This window comes from Ciconia boyciana, chromosome 1 (assembly GCF_034638445.1).
Source record: "Ciconia boyciana chromosome 1, ASM3463844v1, whole genome shotgun sequence".
Taxonomy (NCBI): Eukaryota; Metazoa; Chordata; class Aves; order Ciconiiformes; family Ciconiidae; genus Ciconia; species Ciconia boyciana.
The window spans coordinates 93,439,079-93,459,058 of NC_132934.1; the positions used below are offsets into that span (position 1 = coordinate 93,439,079).

General features: G+C 44.7%; 1 protein-coding gene across 1 annotated transcript; it reads right to left on the minus strand.

Moving 5' to 3' along the window:
* Positions 1–876: 876 nt before the first annotated feature.
* On the minus strand, positions 877–19,680 carry LOC140647289 (protein spire homolog 1-like). The gene is made up of 17 exons (XM_072851762.1): positions 19,651–19,680; positions 18,363–18,609; positions 17,523–17,554; positions 16,870–17,034; positions 15,987–16,112; positions 15,634–15,699; positions 12,562–12,723; positions 10,376–10,444; positions 9,761–9,890; positions 9,193–9,317; positions 7,762–7,837; positions 7,061–7,212; positions 5,755–5,886; positions 4,348–4,412; positions 3,475–3,502; positions 2,903–3,045; positions 877–1,719 (listed from the first exon to the last, which is right to left on the minus strand). The coding sequence occupies exons 1-17, from the start codon at positions 19,678–19,680 to the stop codon at positions 1,548–1,550; spliced, it is 1,920 nt and encodes a 639-aa protein (XP_072707863.1). The 3' UTR covers positions 877–1,547.
* Positions 19,681–19,980: the final 300 nt, after the last annotated feature.

Consider the following 19,980-nt stretch of genomic DNA (forward strand, 5'->3'; position numbering starts at 1 on the left):
GTGCCACACAGATACCTTCTCTCCATACTGCTGCACCCAGGCTCTGAGAAGCATTTTGGGCTTGCACATTAATCAAAAGGGGCTGATCTCAGCTCATTTCTAGCTCTAGCTAAACTACCTCACTCAGCAAGCGTCCAAGAGCACCTCATGCCCCCGGCCCCACACTGCACCCATCTTGCCAGCAAGCGCAGCTGTGACTTGGCTGCCATTCCCTGCAGCCTGCAAGGAGCCCACCTGCCCAATATGGATGTGCCTCCCAGCAGCACCAGCAATTAGCACATGCAGGAGAGGACCTGGGCAGGCAGGCTGCACCCCTCCTAATTGACTGAAGGAAGAGGAACACTTGAACTTGCTCCAAAAGGAAGCACAAGCTCCAGCTTCCCCACATTCATTTACTTGCAGAGCTTGCCCAAACCTGCAAGTAGGCATCAGCTTGCAGACAGGCAGTTTAGAGGAAGCAGAGTTAGGCCAGCGCAAGTCAGCTGGAGGTATTGACCCTTCTGGCAGTTTGGATGCAGACCTTGGGTTCAGCTTAAACATGTCTTTCTTCCCTTCTCCTCTACCTAGAGGAACTGGCCCTTCCCAGCCATTATTTTCTTCAGCATAACTCATTCCAACTACAAGTCCCTTGTATCCTTCGACACTTGGCTATCCAGGCCCTACAAAACACACCAGGGAGAACTCTAGCAGAGCACCTACACCCCTTCCATACAGACAATTCCTGGGGAGAAACAGACATACTATCAAATATCCCATTTTTGTTTTTAACCACACAAAGAATTTACCAAAACATTCTTTATTTTTCTAGAATGTCACACGTTGTAATAGTCCAGTTTAGCTTAGGGCAAAGCTTAAGGCCAATACAAACAGCAAGAATCTCTCAAGAACAACCATCTGCCCCTCAGGTGATGATGGCATTGAGATATATTAGCTACTTAAGTGACATGCACCAGAGAGCTCTGGTGGCAAAGCAGGGACAGCGCACAAAAACCAAGTCAAGAGCTAGCTTCCTAAGCAAGCAGACTGAGCAGGCTGCCTGACAGCCATTGCTACAGTGTTACATGCAAAGCTGTGAGTTTTAAGTGATTTTTAGTGAGTTATAAGGAAGGAGTAAGTGTTTGCAAAATGCATGGTGATGTGATCACCTGAGAGCTCCACTTTCCAAGCCTCTCAGGAACAGAGGTTTTAGGTTAAAAGTTTCCCTGTACTCATTGCATAGGGCGAAGTCTGCTCAGCCATGAGTGCAAACAGTGCCACAGAGCAATGACAACTGCAGGTGCAAAGGAGGAAATGCTAGAGGCATGATAGTGCTTCACCATTTATTTTCCCCAAAGACACATAAAAAGAATTAAAACAGTTCTAAAACCCACAAAGCTTTATAATACTTCACAAGACATAAATACTAACTGTGCTTCCTGCTTAGACTAACCAGCAGGGAGGTCTTTTATTCAGGCCTTTATGTCAGTAGGTGCATAAAGCTGTTTCATTTACTTCAGGTACAGAACAAGTGACAGGAGAAATGTACAATAGAGTCATTCTGGTTTGGTTCAAGGCCAGGAAATTCTCCTGAAAGGGATGCTGTGCTGTTGACTGGAAGCCATGTTCAACAGATACTGCTCACATCGCATGCAAATGTCTGCAGTCAGCCAGTCTGCCATGGTCCCTGTGTAACAGCACAGGGGCTGTGCTAGGCAATGGGGTTCCAAAATAACAGGTACGCTGGAGTGGGAGAGGGAAAAAGAAAAGCAGGAAAGCTGACCCAGGTTTCGGTTACAGGGCACAGTGCTCTTCCACCCTTCCCCCACAGATGATCCAACACTGCTAAGTGATTTAGCTTAATGCATGAGTTCAACAGAGCAGTCAGCTCCACTTAGGAAGGCTACTAAGCACCAGAACAGCTTCATTTACTGACACCTTCTCTCTATTGACAGTATGTTAGCCAAAGGGCTAATGGATATCTGTGGTTGATCTAAGGTTATGGCTGCATCCTTATACTGTAGGATTTTTTTTTTTTTTGGTTTTGCCATCCTGAAGTATGGTAGTAATGCAGTCACTCAGACTTCTTCTGCAGCACCTGCATTATAAGACAGACCAAACCACTGCCCCACACAGTTAACTTCAGTAGTGAAGTTACTGATTTTTGGCAACTGATTTTTGGCAACTGAAGTACAAGCCTTTGAACCAGAAATGGCTATGACTATTTTGGCTACATTAAAGAATGGTTTCAAAGAGAAAAGATACCTGTTCCCCCAGTAGAATATATAACTGACTTGGAAAGAAGAGAACAGATAATGTATGTTTCCAGTCCTAGATATTGCATTTATACTCACAATGTCTGTCTTTTCCACCCAGAACTGTCAAAAGCTCTTTTTTAAATAGTTCCCTTTCTGGGGACAAAAAGGAAAGCGTGTCTGTATGTGCATAGAGGGACTGAGAAACCATTTGTGGCATTACTCTTCAGTCAGTTATACCTGAGACCATTAGCATATTTTATTTCTAGGTATAAAAGGGGCTACTCTTGGGTTGTAGTGACAGACCTGCAGCTGTGGGGGATAGAATATAATGGGGTCTGGAAATTCTCATACAAATGAAGCTGTTGCAAGGAACCTTCTATGTCTGGGCTAATATGGACACTTGTGAATCCATGTCAGAAGCCTGATAGCTAAAAAGCAAAATGGATTTTGGAGCACCTACACGTCCTCCCTTTTGGTCATCTAAAATCCACAATACTTGTAGAGAACTGTAGACTAGTTAGACCAGTGACTGAACCAGTCATTCAGCATAAAATTCAGCTGACCAGCATAATACTACATACTGCTGTCTGCATGTTTGTAGACTTGCCTCTACAAGTAACGGGTAACATCTTTCAAGGTAAAAACAGAACATCCCTGTCCCAGCTTACCCAAAACACTCCCAGTGCTCTATTTCATGCAGCAACTCTGAGCTCTTCTGCTCTTGAGTAGCTGGGTCCTCCTCTCTGGAGAGTCGCAAAAGTTTTAGGAAGTGAAGTGGGAGATGTACACACGTTCTGAAGGGCATGGACATCTAGAATCACAACACAAGTTACCTGAATTCTCAGGGAAACACATCCTCCTTCTTCGCAGGAAAATTCGCATGGCATGCAATTGATTTATTGGTGCACTTAGAAGATAGACATTAATGCAGTGAACTTCCTGACCCTTGTATAAATAGAGCACAGAGTAATCCCAACCACTTTACACAGGATTAAAGAAAGAGGAACCAGAGTTGTTTCAGCTGAGTATGACAAGACATGTCTGTAGCACCCTGGCTGCTTTTGCACCTTGTAATATTCCTTCCTCTGTTTTCTTAGAAATAAGCTAGAGGGTAGATTTAAGCTAGAGGGTAGATTCGAGGTATCAGTGGGATGAAGGAAAGCTTCCTATGACTACATGAGGTGCAGGGAAAACAGAAAGTGAAAAAAACCCATATGCTGTTGGTAAAGACTAGACTTACCTTGATGCAGCAGTCACAGCAGACAACACTAAGAGAAAAAAGTTCCCAGCATTATCACTGAGTAAAGCTCAGCAGATACCAATATTGCAGCTAAGGGTGACTTTCCCAAGTCAGTCTTAATTTGTGATTGTGGCACAATCACTTGATGGCAAAGTGAGCAAGCTTAGAACTCCCCTATTCAGTTTGCCAGCCCTCCTATTTATCCTAGTTTAAATCATCTGGAATGTGTCAGCATCCATAGCTTGAAAGCTTTATCTGCAAATGCCCATTACTTTTCACCCAGCTCTACCACCAGACAGTTACTCAATTCCCAGTGGTTGTTTACTTGTTGCTTGTAATTAATTCAGTGCTTCACCTCTGCTTCAAATAGATTTAAGTGAGCTTTAATGAGCCTGAAGTTCCTCTTTTCCTCTCCCATGAACAGAAAACCTCTGACAAATAAGTAGATACAAGTAGGTCCAACTCCCTTCCCAGTCACAGGGTCTGGAGTTCACTTTTTCAGTCCTCAACAGAAGATTCTGGTGAAGAGCCTCTCCCAGAACCTGCTCAAGCCCTTGACTGAAGTTAAATCCAACCTTTAGAGCAAAATGTAGAGTGATCTCTGAGAGAAATAGAATCTAATACTTGCACAGTCAATTTGGTTATCACTAGCTTAATACTAAGAGTTAAAATTGAGATACCACTTCAGAGGCAAGTTTTTCCACATCCTCTGCAGCTGTAGACACTTCAGCCTGGCTTATGCAGTAAGGCAAAACTGAAGGGCTCAGCAACCTGTTCCTATCCAGTACTGCAACTGTTTGAATACCAAGTATTTTCAGCACTGTTCTTTCACTCTTTTCTCCCTCCTCATTCAGTCCTTTTGTAGCAGCTCACCTGCTGCAGAGGTAACAGCTGTAAGGCCACTTAAGAAACATCTGCTTATGGCAGCTGAAACAGATCTGTGGAAAGGAAAGTTGCTTGTGAATGCAAATGGGAAATATCTTTGTACCAACAGTATCCACTGCCTGCCAAAGAGCAAGCACACAAACCAACCTTCTAAAGGCTTTAGATCCACATACAATAATAGAGGTCCAATAAAGGATAGCAAAGACACAGGAATTAAAAGCTAAAAAGGCAAAAAAAAGTCTTACTTGTAGGCCAGTGTTTTTATGATGCAGAGGTTTGGGGCAGCTGCCAGACAACAGGAGTAAAAAAAGGCTCTCAAGCAAACAATAGCTGTATTGTGCAAGAGTGTAACAGTAGCTAGTTAAGAGAGAGGGAAGAAGAGAGACATTCTTTGAGGTAGACTGCAGCAATCCCAAAGAGATTAAGTCAGGGCAAATCTGAATCCAATCCTGAAGCAAAAAATGACTCATAAGGAAGCTGATGAGTCGCTTGAACTTTGTAAAAAAAGAACACATTCATACACAGCTGGCAGTCAGAAGTGATATTATCTTGAGAAGTAGAGCTTGAGAAAGCTAAAAAAACTTCAGCAGCAAGAACACAAAGGGGTAAGAGAGCCATTTTAGAATATGCAGAGAGCAGGCAAGTTAAAGCAGGGTTGGTAAGTAAGGTAAGAAGAAAACAAGGGTTCAGTCTCAGGAGCATCAGACAAATTGTGGAAGTAGCATAGTTCTGCTAGTAGAACCCCTTGGCTCTGTCTATACTGCTAAATAAGTGAGGGCAAGAAGCTGACCCCTAAGCCAAGTAGCACAGACTTCCTCACATCTGTGTTGCAAAGGGCTTGTACTCATGACATCTGCTCTAGAGGGGCTGGTTGCAACACCCCCTCTAAAGGAGACTTGGTGAATAAGCCAGCAGTTAAGCAGAGCAGACAGCCAACAGTCCTGTGCTGCAGGTCATTCCCTGTCCCCCTCATCTCCCTGACCTTTGCATCCACTCAGCAAGGTGGTTTGAGTCAGCACAACTCAGGTGTGGGAGCCTGAGTTAAGAGCCTTTGTTTCACTGTTTAGCAGTACCAAATCACAGTTAATTACTTTGTGATTTCAGAGCTGGCTAACAGTCACGGCAGTCAGCTCTCCTAGCACAGAAATAACAGACAAGAAGTACCAAGCAAAGGCTGGGTTACTTTTTACACAACTTACACAGATTAAGCTTGATTAGAAGCCATCACCACACAAGTATTAAAAGATTTTTACAGCCCAGGGCCAAACTCAGATCAGCTGTTGAACAGGATAAGTTGAGGCAGAGAGCACCTCAGCAGGTCAGCACTGAGGGCCATGAAGCCAGCCAACTTTTGAAAAGGCAAGGACAGCACAAAGAGAAGGAGAGGAAATATACCTTTGCTCTTGGAAAGACACCATCACTACCTCCTTGGAAGAAGTCTTGCCCTTCCTGCACCATCATTGCATATCTGGTTCCAATCAGCTCAGCAATGGTTGATGATGCCCAGTTGGTAGGAAAGGGACAGTCCTATTGAAAGACAGAAGTTAAGCATCAGAGGAAGCTGAAGGAAGCAGGTATTTGGGAAGGTCATCCTCAAAACTGGGTCCCAAAAGGCTCAGGAGCATTCATCCCCAAAACTCAGTTTTGCCAGTGACAGGGAATATCAGTTTCTTTTCTAGTATCCTTAAAGAGTCAACTACTACAGAGGTTTTAGCGGTTGCTATAGTTTTCAAGCAGCTTCCTGACACCTCATTAGGGAAGCAGGTCCCTCAGTCACCACAGTAGTTAATACCATCTCCAGAGCCAGTCTCTGGGGAATTCTACCCTTTGTTACAGACCACAGCACAGATGGCACTCTGGCCCCTCCTAGGTACAGGATTCCTTTCCACAACACAACACTCTCTTGCCTTCTCTCTCCCAAGACCCACTGGTCCCACACAAATGGCAGCTATGGTCAGGTGGTCAACCAGGAGAGACAACAGTGCTTTTATCCCCAGGTGGGGAGCCCAACCCACCTGCATTCCCCACCACACTGCTGAACAAAGAGGTCACACAGAGTTACAGTCAGTTTAGAGACTTGCCAGGGGTGGGGCAGGGAGGGATGCAGAAGGAAAGAAGGAGGCAAGGGTACAGCACACCTTGTCAGGGCAGAACAGGGTGACGCCATGATTCAGAAGGTTGCACAGGAGCGCACAAAACCCAGCATTTCTCCCACAACAGTCATTCAGAGCCTGATGACTTCAGTATCGCATACATTTAAAAGTCACTGATACTGTGCTATCTACATTTTGTCAACCACTTGTTCCCTTTACTGCAGCTTCAAGGATATTTGTGAACATATCAGAATCTAGAAAGAATGAGGGGAGATGGAGAAAGCAGGACAGTCCCACTGCCAACTACAGTCTGCTTGAGGAAGCCTTGACGGACACTTTCGAGTAATGCAGTGGTATTTTTCTCTTCTTGTATGAGGAACGACTTTATTTCATATCATTCAAACTGAGAAGCCTCCACAAGGACACTACAGCATCCAGTCTTCTCTTAAGCTGTCTCCAAGGAGAGAATAATATCCCAACTTATGATCAGTATACAATACGGCCTAAGATAAAAACCACAGAATATGCTTGCACGAGGATCAAGGTGCAAGCTCTGATCATTACCAGATGTATCAGACCAGGCTTGCTAGCTGACATGCCAGACTTACAAGTTCCTTGCTTTCAAGGCCTCTCTCTAAAGATCTGGGCCTTCCTCTGTAAGGAGGAAGCTGCTGTTGGACAGCATTCAGGAAACCATTAGGTTTAATGTCTCCTAGTGTGGGTGCACTCATGGGAGGATACGTCCAGTCTGCAGCAAGACCTGGATAGGAACAGAGAGTTTTAGGGTGCAGAAAACCAACTGGCACCTTCTAAGTATTCACCCCAAAAGATGAATGCCCAAGAGCACTACACTGCCTTCTGAAGGTAGCAAGGCTTACGTCTCCCCCCTCAACCCCCATCGGCTCAGATCACAAAAACCAGAGGTTACAGTAATTATGCTTGTCAGTAGGCAGTGATGAGGCTTCATTAGTATAATTTAGTTTAATAAAATCAAGTGGTGCACCTCCTATTTGAATATTCAAAATACTCATTTGGCTTTTACTGTGAATTCCAGTTAGGCCTTTGGGGACATGCTATCATTGTTTTGAAGCTGCAGGAACTACACAAGCTTCAGTCAACTGCAGAGGAATGGTTTTCTAAGGGCACCTCCCCAGACTCATTACTTAGTGTTGGAGCTTCTCCTGTAAAGTGTCTTCAGGTGATCAGAAAGCAAGCCTACAGTGAGCCCAACCTAAGGCCTTAGGAACCCAGCAGGCCACTGACTGTACTTTGTCACCTGGTTTAGATGTGCAACTAGAAATAGACTGACCTGTGCTGTTGCAGGATACTACTGGTGACCTGGTTGAGGCAAGCCAGGTGCTGGAAGGCAGCTTGGGAGTGGTTTCCTGTAGACCAGAGGACAGCATGTTCTTAAGCTGCATACAAGCGACACCAAGCCCACTTCCTCAGAAGCGCTGCTGCTAAACAAAACCCAGGATACCCAGGACTGACCAGAAATGCTCAAGGCGCAGCCAAAAGCGGAGCAGAGACAGAAATCAATGTGGTACATTTAGCAACTTTATATTCCAAGAGGTAATAGCAAGTTAATTCCCTCTGCAACCAGGAAGCTCCAGCCAAGCTAGAGAAATTTCAAATTCATCTGTTCTCTTTCTCACACAAGTTCAGTGCAGATACTAGTCCCAAAGTTTCATCTGTTCAGGAACCACCTTCACAAAATCCTCCCTATACAAGTCTCAGAGTACATTGGAACTATTTTCTTGGCTCCAGCTCACATGTAGCAACACTGGAGAACAGTTCAAGAGACTGTGCCCCACTAACCCAACTCAAACCCAATGCTGTATCTCAACAGCATTGTTTCTAGCTTCTCTAGAAAAGCAGGAGACAAATTTGATTATATTAGTCCCCACATGAAGGTTCTTCTAGTTTAACAGTAATACATCAACCACAGAGTTCTCAAATGCTGAACACTCCTACAAATAGCACAGACTTGTGCAAATATAGCTAAGATTTTCTGCTTTTATTAATTCATATCCGTTTTCCTCAGTTAAGCAACTGCATTTCAGACAGAAATGTTTACAGAAAACAGATTCCTGTTTGTATGCCAGCGCATCTGTGCTAGACGTGATGTGTTAGGGCTTAAGTTCTGTTCCACAAAATTTCTGAATATGCTCAGACTGAATCCCAGAACCTAGCAATCAAGCTTTTCATGATGAAGCCAGGAGTTAAAGAATCCGAAGACTATGTATCATGGTTATTGAAGAATGGTGCTCCCAAAATTGCTCTACAGGCAGAAGAGTGGGAATTCACTAGTGAAGTTCCTTCCTGAAAATAAAACATTAAGTTTTCCTTCCACAAGCTCACATACCACGTGAAATGCAAATATATCAATACATCTAGCATCAAATACCTTGCTGTGAGGTAAAAGTGGGAATAGTTCTGGCCCATATTGGCCAAACTCCTATGCATATTAAAACTTCTGCAGGATCTAGTTTTAAGAGACCAGAGCAGTCCTTGGTTCTAGAGGCTGCAGTAGTGTCACAAAAAGAAGTGTTTAAATATGGTATGAGCTTCTGTAGAGGAAAGAACTTCAATCAACCTAATACCACCACATTTGTTCACTTTTGAGAGACAAGATTGCCCACACTAGGATTTGAACCTGACGTGCCAGGCTAAGTGTGTGTGCAGATCTAATGCCTGAAATACTTGTGCCTCTCCAGAGTCCTTTCACTTAAAGCCTTACCTGAACTCCTGGTCCCAGCTGCTGTGTTGCAGTATTGACAATTTTAAACTTCATACTGGCATCTTGGAGAGTTAAGAAACTATCGCTTGGAGATTTCAAGGCAATATTTGGTGTCAGAAGCATTTCTGCAGGGGAGAGGGGGAACAAAAAACCCCATACACAGAGACAAGAAGAGATACCGTGCCATGACAAAAATTACAAATTTGATACCCACACATCAGAATTTGAGATTTGGCTAGACCTTGTCCTGGTAGTTACATAATCTTTTAGTTTTAGGTGATGGTCAAAATCCTGTTCTCTCACTTAGTGGACAGACAAATTTGAACATCCATTCAAAAAAAGGTAAGTTGAAACATCTTTTGAGTCATAATAAGACACAAACAGATTTTCTAGAAAGAACTATTCTTGTGCCATGCCACCTCTATCACACAAAATTTGCATTCCCACCTCTCCTGCATTATACACACTATGGAAAAGATAAGTGGGCTTTCATTTAAAAGGCCATCCATTATTTTTAGTCAACACTGACTTCACTTGCACACTTGATAGGTCACTTTGTAGCAGGTACCTTTGGGCCTGCTCCCATTTTTCCTTGCTGCTGATGACCGAAGCTTCTGTGGTTGTTTTATTTCTGCCATGAGCTGTTCATGCCAGCTGGACTCCCATGGCACACGCTCTTTCAGCTTCCTCTCCAGCACCTGCAGGCAAAGCATAGCACCAGAAAGAGCCAGTTGATAGAACAAGGAGACCAGTGGTGACAGAACTACTCCTTTGGCAATGGCACTGTTTTACAAGTGCCACTCACTCAAGACGGCACTGGGCCCTGCACAAGAGATACATGAAAGAACCTTTAGATAATGCATAGTAGAATACTTTAGCAACTCTCAAATTTGAAACTGAGAACTCCAGGAGTACTTTCAGGACCACAAAATGTTCCAAATGGAAGAAGCAGCAGAGGAAGTAGGGAGACTGATCATCTTTCTCCTATGAAGATGTCACCTCCCATTTTCCTAACCCCATGTTTTAGCAGGAGAGTCTGCCTAAAAGTTAAGTATGTTTAATATATCCCCCTCCAAATCCAAACCAGTAGCTAAGACATTAACTCTATTTTCCTAGAAACTGTCCTGTCAACTCCAGAATCATCTTGTTTTGCTATCATTAGATGCAGCACCAGGTCACCTACAGGCTTTAGATGAGGCTTGGGAACAGCTGAATCAACTTTGGGGGTCCTGTGTTTTTGCTCGATGATCACCTGAAAGAGCAGAAATAATGCTTAAGCAATGGTTCTTTCTCTACTCCTGGTACACCCTCCCAGGGTGTACCCATTCAGTGGCACAGTGAATGACTCAAGTCAGGATTTGGGAATGGGGGAGGCAGGGAAGGCATAACAAAACTGAGTTGGGAAGTGTAGAATGATGAGGTTTACTTACGTGGGTTTTTGGTAGAGACAGATTTGCCTGTAGCAAACTAGAGGCAATCAGAAGTGTTGCACAGCCCTTTGAGGCTTGCACAAGAAGCATACAGCCTTCTAGCCCCAGCAGCTCATGAACTCCTCTGAGAAGCCACTGGAAAACGTTGTACTCAGATTTTAATGTCAGGAGTGACCCTGACAAGCACCATGGTCACATCACATTCATCAGTGAGAACTCAGCTCCAGGGAGGAGAGTAATTGAATGCATTAACAAAACTCTAACAAGAACTGTAGCAGCAGGCAGCTGTATGCATAAGCTAGAGTCCCAGAGACTGGCTTACAGCCCTACATAAACTAGGAACAATAGCAAGACAGAATTGCAGGGCAGGTATTCATGTGAGGCAGACTGTCTCCCTCATCAAGCCCTGTGCTTCCTGCATAGGGGAGAACTGACAAAAAAGTCAAGTTGCACATGCATGTCTAGCTGCCTTGTTCACTTATTCTTACTTTGAGGCTATGCCATTTACTTCCCCTGTGTGTACAACTTCAGAACACATGGGAGTGCAGGTAGAACAACACTACAGCTTCCCACACTAGCTGTGCTTTCATTCATTTGCAAATTAGACCACTGTTTGCTAGAGAGGCTTTAAAATAGCTTTGCAGATGGGGAAATCCTCGTTTAAGAGCCTTCACAAAGACCTGAGCAGTAGCACTCCGTGCTTTCTTCTAGCATTTCTGACTACTACTCTTCAAACATGTTTGTGCTTCTCATCGACCACAGGAAAAAAATTAAAAAAAAAAAAAAAAAAGAAAATCAAGACCCAGTTCATCCTGCCACCTTGAGTTACGGTTCTGTACTGCACAGTGCATTGATACACGGTACATTGCAAGGAACAAAAGTAGTTATGATGTACTGTCTCCTTTCCACTACTATTCATTTATATATCAATCAAGATATAATCTCCAGAGAAATGTCATAGCCTTATCTGAAGGCTGGAGCCGCAGTTAAGACAAGCAAGAGCTGGGGTTTTATAGAGGTGCATGGTTTAGCTGAGGTTTTTAAACCCCCTGAACTCTAGCAGCACCAACAAGGAGGAAAAAAGCTGATGTCTAGTGTGGTATGCAAAGTTTTCACTTTTTAAAATATCACTCTTTATTACAAGTAGAGTTCTGTCTCATCTTCTGCCAAGACGTCTGTTTGCAAAGCACACCAATGCCACAAAGCCTTATGCCAATGTTTTAGATCTGCTCATCATTCCCAGCTCAAGCTGCAGCAAGCGAACAGCATCACAAGCCTTTAGAGACACCCCAGACATTTTTGTGTCTGGTCATCTTCACCAGCCATCCACATTGTTGGAAGCCCCTACGGCTTGAGTCAGCACAGCAGCTGCCCCTGGAAGGGGCTCAGCTTTTTTTACCTGGACTAAACTCCTGCAGTAGCTCATGTACACTGCCTAGAGGCATCTGCCTGAGGCTGAGCAAAGGACTCGCTCAAAAGTGCTTTTGTACTTGCACACATCCCACAACATCTGGGAGGCAAGGAAACTAGTAAGAGATGCCAGGCACAGCTCAGCTCGAGGAGCCCGGGAGGGCACAAGTGTCCAAGGTGGAAAGCATAAGCAAGCAAGGGTTTATTTCATGAAACTGTTGTGCGCAAGGCAGCATAATTGCTCCAGGGAAGGGAGTGGCTGACCCCTGGAGGGAGAAAATGTTTACCATCCAGCTTCATGAAAGCGTGGCTACCCCTGACTTAAAAAGTTACTGGAAATGAAGCACTTGGGTGGACAAACAGGGTGATCTAATGTCGAGCTGCAGCTGAGTGGGAGACCCAGACACTTCTGGACATGGAAGCACCTTTGAGAAAGACAGGCTTTTGGAGAAGAGGTCTCAACAAATACTGGTTAGAAATGAGGTAGAGCAGGTGGTTTCAAAGTTGTCCATTGACTCTAGTCACTCACCTTCCGAAGGGTGTACCTCTTGTGCTGAATATCATCAAAAAGTAATTCATAGGGAGAACAGACACATTCTTTTGGAGGTGCGTGATGCTGTGGTCGCTCAGTAGCCTTGCGCAGCCTCACACCATTCTGCAGTTCACGGATGACGCTGGGCCACAGGGATGCCTCGGAGAAACCAGTGAGGGCCAAGTCAACAGCTGGCTAGAACGCACAGAGCAGCATCCCCTCCCTCCATGTAATAGGGCACACTTAGCAACTGAAGTCATTCAGAAACACAGAAGCGTGTCCTTAACACCTCTTTCAACTCACTACCAGATCAGGGCACAATACCAGAGCAGAGAATTGCTTCTCTTTGCAAAAGTTAATTTACAATGAGGGATCTGGGAGCTGGATCACCAGGCTCATTCCCAAATTTTGTCATTAAATTTATGAACATACTTCAGCAAAACACGGCTTCTGCTGCCAGGTAGCTAGACCCATTTTCTTGAATACCTACTTTCTGCAAGTGTTCCAGGTGCCAGAGTTTTTTCATATTATTGGAGCCTAGGAAACACTAGGAATAAAATCCCAAATCTTACCATTAAAATCCTCTGAACTTTCAGAAACAAAGGGTTGAAGGGCCCACAGACAAAAGAGGAAGTCAAGGGGAAAGGGATCTCATACTTTAACCTTCACAGCAGCATATGTTAGCAGTTTCAGCCTGGAGACACAAGCTGATAACTCTGACATCTGCTCATCCTGTTCCTGTATTAAGATCTGAGGATGCTCAGGCATGCAATATAACCCAACAAAAGTTAAAGACAGGAAAAAAAAAATAATCAACTCAATAGCATGTTTAGACAACATTGTAATGGAAGCGCTAAGTCAACAGCTTATCTGGATCCCAACGGCAAATTGAGTAAGAACAAGTGATTGTATTATAAACAGTGAAAGGGAAGCAAAACATTTTAGAAAACTGCCTCAGAACAAAGTTTCTGACTTAGACTCCTCTCCCCTTTTCCACTTGCAGTATGAAGCATCTTCTCTCAACTTATCCCTTCAGATATCTTGGTATAATATCAGAAGAGTCTTATGCAAGCTCTGACTGATGGCTGCCTTCAAGGAGACAGATTTTTTGTTGGATTGTTTTAGCCTGGCTTTGGTACAGTTATACCTCAACTCCAGAGAACTAGAACTGTCAAAGAGTGACCATATACTAGCCATATCTCCTAGACTATATTTATTATTGTGTAGGAGAACACACAAAAGTCTGTGGGCAAACTGATCAGTATTAGAGACCTTTGAAATAGCTTATCCTGAACCATTTGCACTTTCTAGAGCTGTATTTCACATGGTGACAGAACTTGACTGAAAGATACGACCCGAAGAGAGACTTCTGTACTGTAATAATGCCACATTAGTTTCAGGACAAGAATTGCCTTCAGCTGGCCATTTCAGAGCAACTTGTACACCCAAAACATTTTTCAGATGTAGGTAACATCATTATCACGCATACTTTTCTTTCCCTACTGACTGGATCACTGCAATTATTCTACTTGGGCCATCCCATGTATTGTCAAATGCCACAAACTTCCCACACCTGTGCAATACAACACAAAATGCTACAACACCCCATTGCATTCAGTTCAACAGATGAGTGGTAAGACAGCTGTGTTCCTAAGTGGTCTCACTGCTTAGATTTCAAGGTGAAGATTGTCTTGTGATCTGTACGGATAAGCTCTGCTGAAACTGTACAACCCTGCACACTGTCAGGCTGTGGTCTATGTTTCAGAAGGCCTGTTTCATAGCAGTTAACATGAAAAAGTGTGGTCCATAGAGAGCATTAGCTGCTTGGCACCACTCAAGGCATCAGCTCTAATCTGTGGGATCCCAGTGAAGCTGGCATCCTGATTATTTTAAACTCAAGAGTTTGTCAGAGCAATGCAATCAACTGGTGCTTAGGGACTTGGAAATTAGAGGCAGAGGATTCGCAACAGACATGCTGCTTTTGGAATTCATGTCTCCTGAAGGAGCAGAGGCCAAACACACTGGCCTTCAGGCCACACGGCAAAGCCCATGTATTTATTCATGTATTCCCTGCAGAAAAGAGCTATAGCAGTTGATGAGTTTGTGGTTTGAGATAGCTTGCCAGTTTATTTTAATAGATCACAAAATTGAGAATATGCCCAAACACACATTTCACAAACATTTTCATACGAATAGTTTGAGCACGCTTCAAAGCAAGTGCTATTTAGACAAAGGGAGCAAGTCCACAAGTCTCTCGGGGCTTGCCATTTGTCTCCACAGACTCCAGACTACAGTGCATTTGTTTATGCTGGGCAGAGCTCCAGCCAGAAGAGCTATTTGTTTCTGATTGAGCCCTGCCTGTGTAGGGCCTTGAAAAGAACAGAATAAGTTGCTTTCTCTGCCCCAAACACACAGTCCAAGATCTATAGAAGGACAGAATGGAAAGACAAGAAAGGCAGTGAGCAGAAGGTAGGAGCTACATTTCCAACCTCACCCTCCTTCACCTCTTTGAGCTGCTGGAGCTGCACAACCACAAAGATGGACAGAGCTACTGGCCTTCAGTCCCCTCCAGCCCTGAACCAGCACAGACCCTACCTAAGAGTGAACTAGTCCACCCCAGTACTACCACCAACAAAACAGTTTTCTGGGAGTTTTCAGTCCAGCTACAAGAAAGGAACAGATTGCTTTTGGCAAGTGTTAGTTCCTGCCAAGAGCTGGAGTTTGGGGCTCATTTGCAGGAAGAAACAGCCTGAGTAACTACTTGTGGACACTTACTCCAAAGACTGCCTCCAACTTCATTTTTAGAAGTGGTTTAAGTTGAACCACAAAGACAATCTTTGTGTAGAATAAATGTCCACATGAGGTGAACACACAAAATAGTTTAACTTCAAGTTCACTCCCCAGCTTGTTTTGCAGACAAGTCTTTAACTACTTAAGCTCTTGAACAACCTAAGAAGTTTTGTTTGTGTTCAAGCTCTACTTTTCATAGAAGAGTCAATGGAAAGCCTCAGAGAGCCAAGGTAGACAAAAACCCCAACCCCTCCATAATGAAGGAATTAAATCCCTTACCCAGTGTTTTTCTTTCTTCTGAAGGGGATTTTCCACCAAATCTTCCACATCCATTTTTCTGAGACTCTGAGAAGCAAGCACATGAGGTCATTACCTTGCACTGTTCAGTGATTTCCTATCTATCCAGTATAAGTTACTAATGTTAATCTGAAAAGCCTAGAAGCCCCAAACACCCAAACTTTCAAAAGCTACAATAAATTACTAATATGGTGCAGAGACAGTAGCCTTTCACATTGTGAAGACAGAACTTAATCTAGGTACTCCATTTCTAATGCAATAGGAAGGTTACTTTAGAACTAGGTGAGTGTGTGAAGGCAGAGGGAAGAGCAGCTAAGGGGCGATCCCAAATGTACCTCTTTGGAGGTCTGGATAATGGTCACAAGCTTCTGAAGTTCCATATATTCAGTAAACAGACTCCTGCAGGTCATTTCATAATGGCTGGTAGCCTCAGAAGGCCTGGACAAGTGGTCCTCACAGGCCTGAAAGAAGTGCAGCTATTTAAAAGAGATCTTGAGATGAAAAAACATGGTAGGATGGAATAAAGCAAGATTCAGTTTTCTCAATCCATGGCTAAAAAACATTTTCCTCACAGCCCCTTTGTATCTTCTTTTTTCCTTATTGCAGATGCAGAGGAACAAAGAAGCAAGATGTCCAATCTTATATATACAATAATGTGAGTAGCTGTGTAATTTATATATTTTGTTCTCCACAAGGTATGCTTTGAAATAAGTACCTGGAAGGGGAAGCCTCCAGTGCAGACAAAGTACAAAAAACCCACAGCAGGTGGAGTTACTTGCCCTGTTCTTTTCCCCTGCCCTGATCAGACTGAGGGATGGGAAGTTTCTCATACCTTTAAATTATGGTTGAGAAGAAAATATTTGTTTGAGACATTCAAATCCGAGCTCTTGCAGAAACTGAATACTATGGACAAGTGACTTTTTTCAATATCCATAGTCTTCTAGGTATTGAATTTGGAGACTATGTACAGAAGGACTTCGTAAACACAGCTGTGTGAAAGCCATGCCCAGTCTTCCTTCTTAATTATTTTCCATAGGCACTTGCACGCACCTAAGATGGTTTTGCCTTTTCCCTCTGACGGAAAAGCCACATGCTCCCTCTATGTCCTCCAATAAGCTACCCAGCTTTTTCCTAGAAATGGTCTTGCCCCTTGGTTAACAGCATTGTTCCATCAACTCCTCTAAAGCCGCTATATTTACTAAATGGGAAGAAGGAAACCTGGACAACATCCCGCAGGGTGACTGCTGGTTTCATTGCCTCATCATCCAGTTTCAACATGAGGCACAGCAGTTTCTCCAAAGGATCACTCAGTTCTCGCTCCACTTGGCTGTCGATTCCCCAGTCCAGGGCTTCGTAGATCACCACTCCCAAGTACTCCAACAGCTGCGGACAGAGACCAAGGAAGCAGTGCAGCACAAAGCATTGTGGAGAACTTCACAGTTCTGACTTCCCAGCCATGTGCATACCCTCCACTGCCCCTCAGGGCTGAGCACGTCTTAGGATGAGAAGGGCCCAAAAGGCAGCTAAATGCTCATTGGGTAGCCCAAGATACTCCCTAAATAAGCTGTTTTAAGACTTTTAAATGGCCTTATCCAGCACCTTAAGTTATCTGTTATTAAGACAAAAAGACTGGGCTATTCCACAGTAGGCAGCATCTGTGCACATTGTTTCCCAGTCCCATTGTCTTACTTGAGTTCAGTCCTAGCATTTCGTTTCATTTTCCAGATCACAGGGGACAGAGTCACTCTCACAGGGCACAGCAAATTTAAGCACCTTGATAGTTTCCAAAGACATCTGCATCTCCTCAGCTGACCTTCTAGTACAGCAGGATTATATCTGCACACATAACGAAGGTGAAGACACAGCCTTACCTTGTCCTCTGACTGCTGAATGCTGCCAACATCTGAAAGGGAAAAAAGAGGGGAGGAGGAGAAAGATAACTGCATTGGCATTGATAAACAGCTTTTAGAAGCCCTGTCAAGGGAGAGAGACAGGAATAATTCTTGGTAATAAGGAAACAAACCCCTCTGACTAAGGTCAGTCCCACCTGGGGAAAGTAGGCCTATATCCAGGGACTCCTGGAAAGCAACACAGGATACTCTTCTTGTGAGCATTAGCCCCAAACTAACTGCTGCTAGGTACTTTTTTTGTTTGCTAATAGATATCTAACCACAAGGTAGGCACTGGATCTTTGTCTTCATTCTTTACCACCCGCTGTTGTCCCTGAAGAGTTAGCCTAGCATTGACCTCTGCAGCAGTGCAACCAAGCAGCGCGTTAAGACAAGCTTGTTTTCCACTTGCTGGCTACACATAGTGACAAAAAAGGGAAACCATCAATCATAGATCTGTCATGAGAGTTACTATAACAAAGGAACCATACACTGGAAGATGAACAGAGCAGGACATAAAATAAAGCCTCAGACCATTTATTTCAAATAACATAAGTGGTAACAAACTTTCATCCCAGCTATTCCCTAAACCAAGTGACTCACTAGAGCACTATAGAAAAATTAGTAGGCCATACATCTGTATTACCACTCATCTATGGTCCTTTGAAATGAAGTATAGGCAGCAGAATAGCTTCACAACAACATACAAAGAGAGGACAGGGAAAGAAAAAAGCAGGAAAAAAAAAATTTCCCCACTTTGTCTCCATATTTCAGCCTGTTACAGGAACAGCCGTTGGCATCCACAGCTACCTATGCTCTTACCAGACTTGTGGTACACCTTGAAGGAAGCAGTACCATCACCATGGATAAAGATGCTTCCAGGACCTTTTATGAATACGGAATGGAGTGGTGGGCACAGCCCCTGAGCAAACTGCTCCATTTTACGGCAACACTGAAAGCAGACAGCCCAGGCTTGCTCCTCACTTATAGGATGTTCAAAACACCTCAGAATCTCAGCTAGAGAGACCTTTGTGACCATCTGCTCACACCATGGAGACTCCATTTCCACCTTTACCTCTCATCTCCACTCTTAGCCTAGGAAGCTTAACACCCCCCTTTCCAGGACAAGCCAGTGCTCATAGCAGCCTTTTACCAGTTCTGCCTCCTGGTTTGCTCTCACCTCTCTTCCCTACAGGTGCAATCATTAATGCCAATTTCACTCTGTCGTTTTAAAGGGACACCACTTTAATCTGTATTTGTATGAGGCTCCTTGAAAGAAAACAGAAAGTAGGCAACAAAATGGACTCTAAAGAGAAGACAAGATTGTACAAAAATGATGCTCAATTTAACTCCATTGTTTCTGACAAATATATTAATTGGAACACCAATGTTGGCAGGTAAGGAAAGAGTACATTCAACTTCAGGCAGAGAGAGAAGGAGGCAGGAAATAATTTCTTATAATCAGGGGAGAAGAATTCACAGAAGACCACAAAAATTCAATCCATTGGATGGGAAACTATTCTGGGAGCACTAATACATTACAGCAATCAACTCCGCAGGGCACCTGCATCCACCACAGGCCCCACTCCTGCCGGGCCTTGACCCTTTGGCCCTGCCACAGCAAATCCCAACAGCTGGGGCTGGGAGCAATGCATGCAGGGACCAGGCACGCTGGGTGGGCAGCAAGGCCCTTCCTTGTTCAAAATGCCGATACAAATCGCTACTGGCATGAAGTAAGTTACTCAGCTTTTTTTGCACTTTGGTCTCTGTGTGCGTGTGTTGGGAGGGGACAGTCGCGTGGCTTGCGACGGGGGTCATCCCCTGAAGAACTCTGTTGCTGCCGCAGTGCCTGCAGTGCATCGTGGGGGACCTCAGCAGCTGCTGCGCTGGCTCCGAACAGCCCAAGCTCCCGAGGCAGACACTGAAGAACTGACAAACACTCATAATTTATATTTCTTTCCCTTCTCACTTATGACATTTGGGGAATGTAGCATGTCCAGAGTCAGGCCCCGGGCCTTGGAGAGGTGTCCGGGCCGGCGTGCCTTGGCATCACCGGACCACGTGGTGGGTGCGCACAGGCAACACGCCCCACCGCGGCCGGCGGGCTCACGGCTGCGCGGTGTCTTCTGGGCTGCCCCATGGCCCTTACCCTGCCCCAGGCATCAGCCCGGCCACGGTGCTCGGCCGGGCCCCTCAGAGGAGCTTTCCCACTTCCGCCTGCAGAGCAGGGGGTCTGCCGGGCTGCGCTCCCAGGCTCGGCACGGCCAGGCAGGAGGCCCGCAGCTCCCCGCGGCCACAGGTAGCGGGGGAAGCCCGGGAGCTTCTCTTCCGCGGCTGTGGGGTGCCAGGCACGCAGCAGCGGCCGAGGCACGCTGTGCGGGGAAGGGGTGAAGGCACACCAGGCACTGGGGACCCCAGGCTGAGCAGCCACCAGGCCTGC

Excerpts from the sequence above, each read along its gene's own strand:
- LOC140647289 (XM_072851762.1), bottom strand. The coding sequence starts at position 19,680 with ATGGGGCAGCCCAGAAGACACCGCGCAGCC. Across the intron at positions 12,724-15,633 it reads AGAAGAAAGAAAAACACTGG|GCATCCCTGTGGCCCAGCGT; the intron begins GTAAGGGATTTA and ends GGTTTCTCCGAG. Across the intron at positions 10,445-12,561 it reads AGAGGTACACCCTTCGGAAG|GTGATCATCGAGCAAAAACA; the intron begins GTGAGTGACTAG and ends CTGCTCTTTCAG.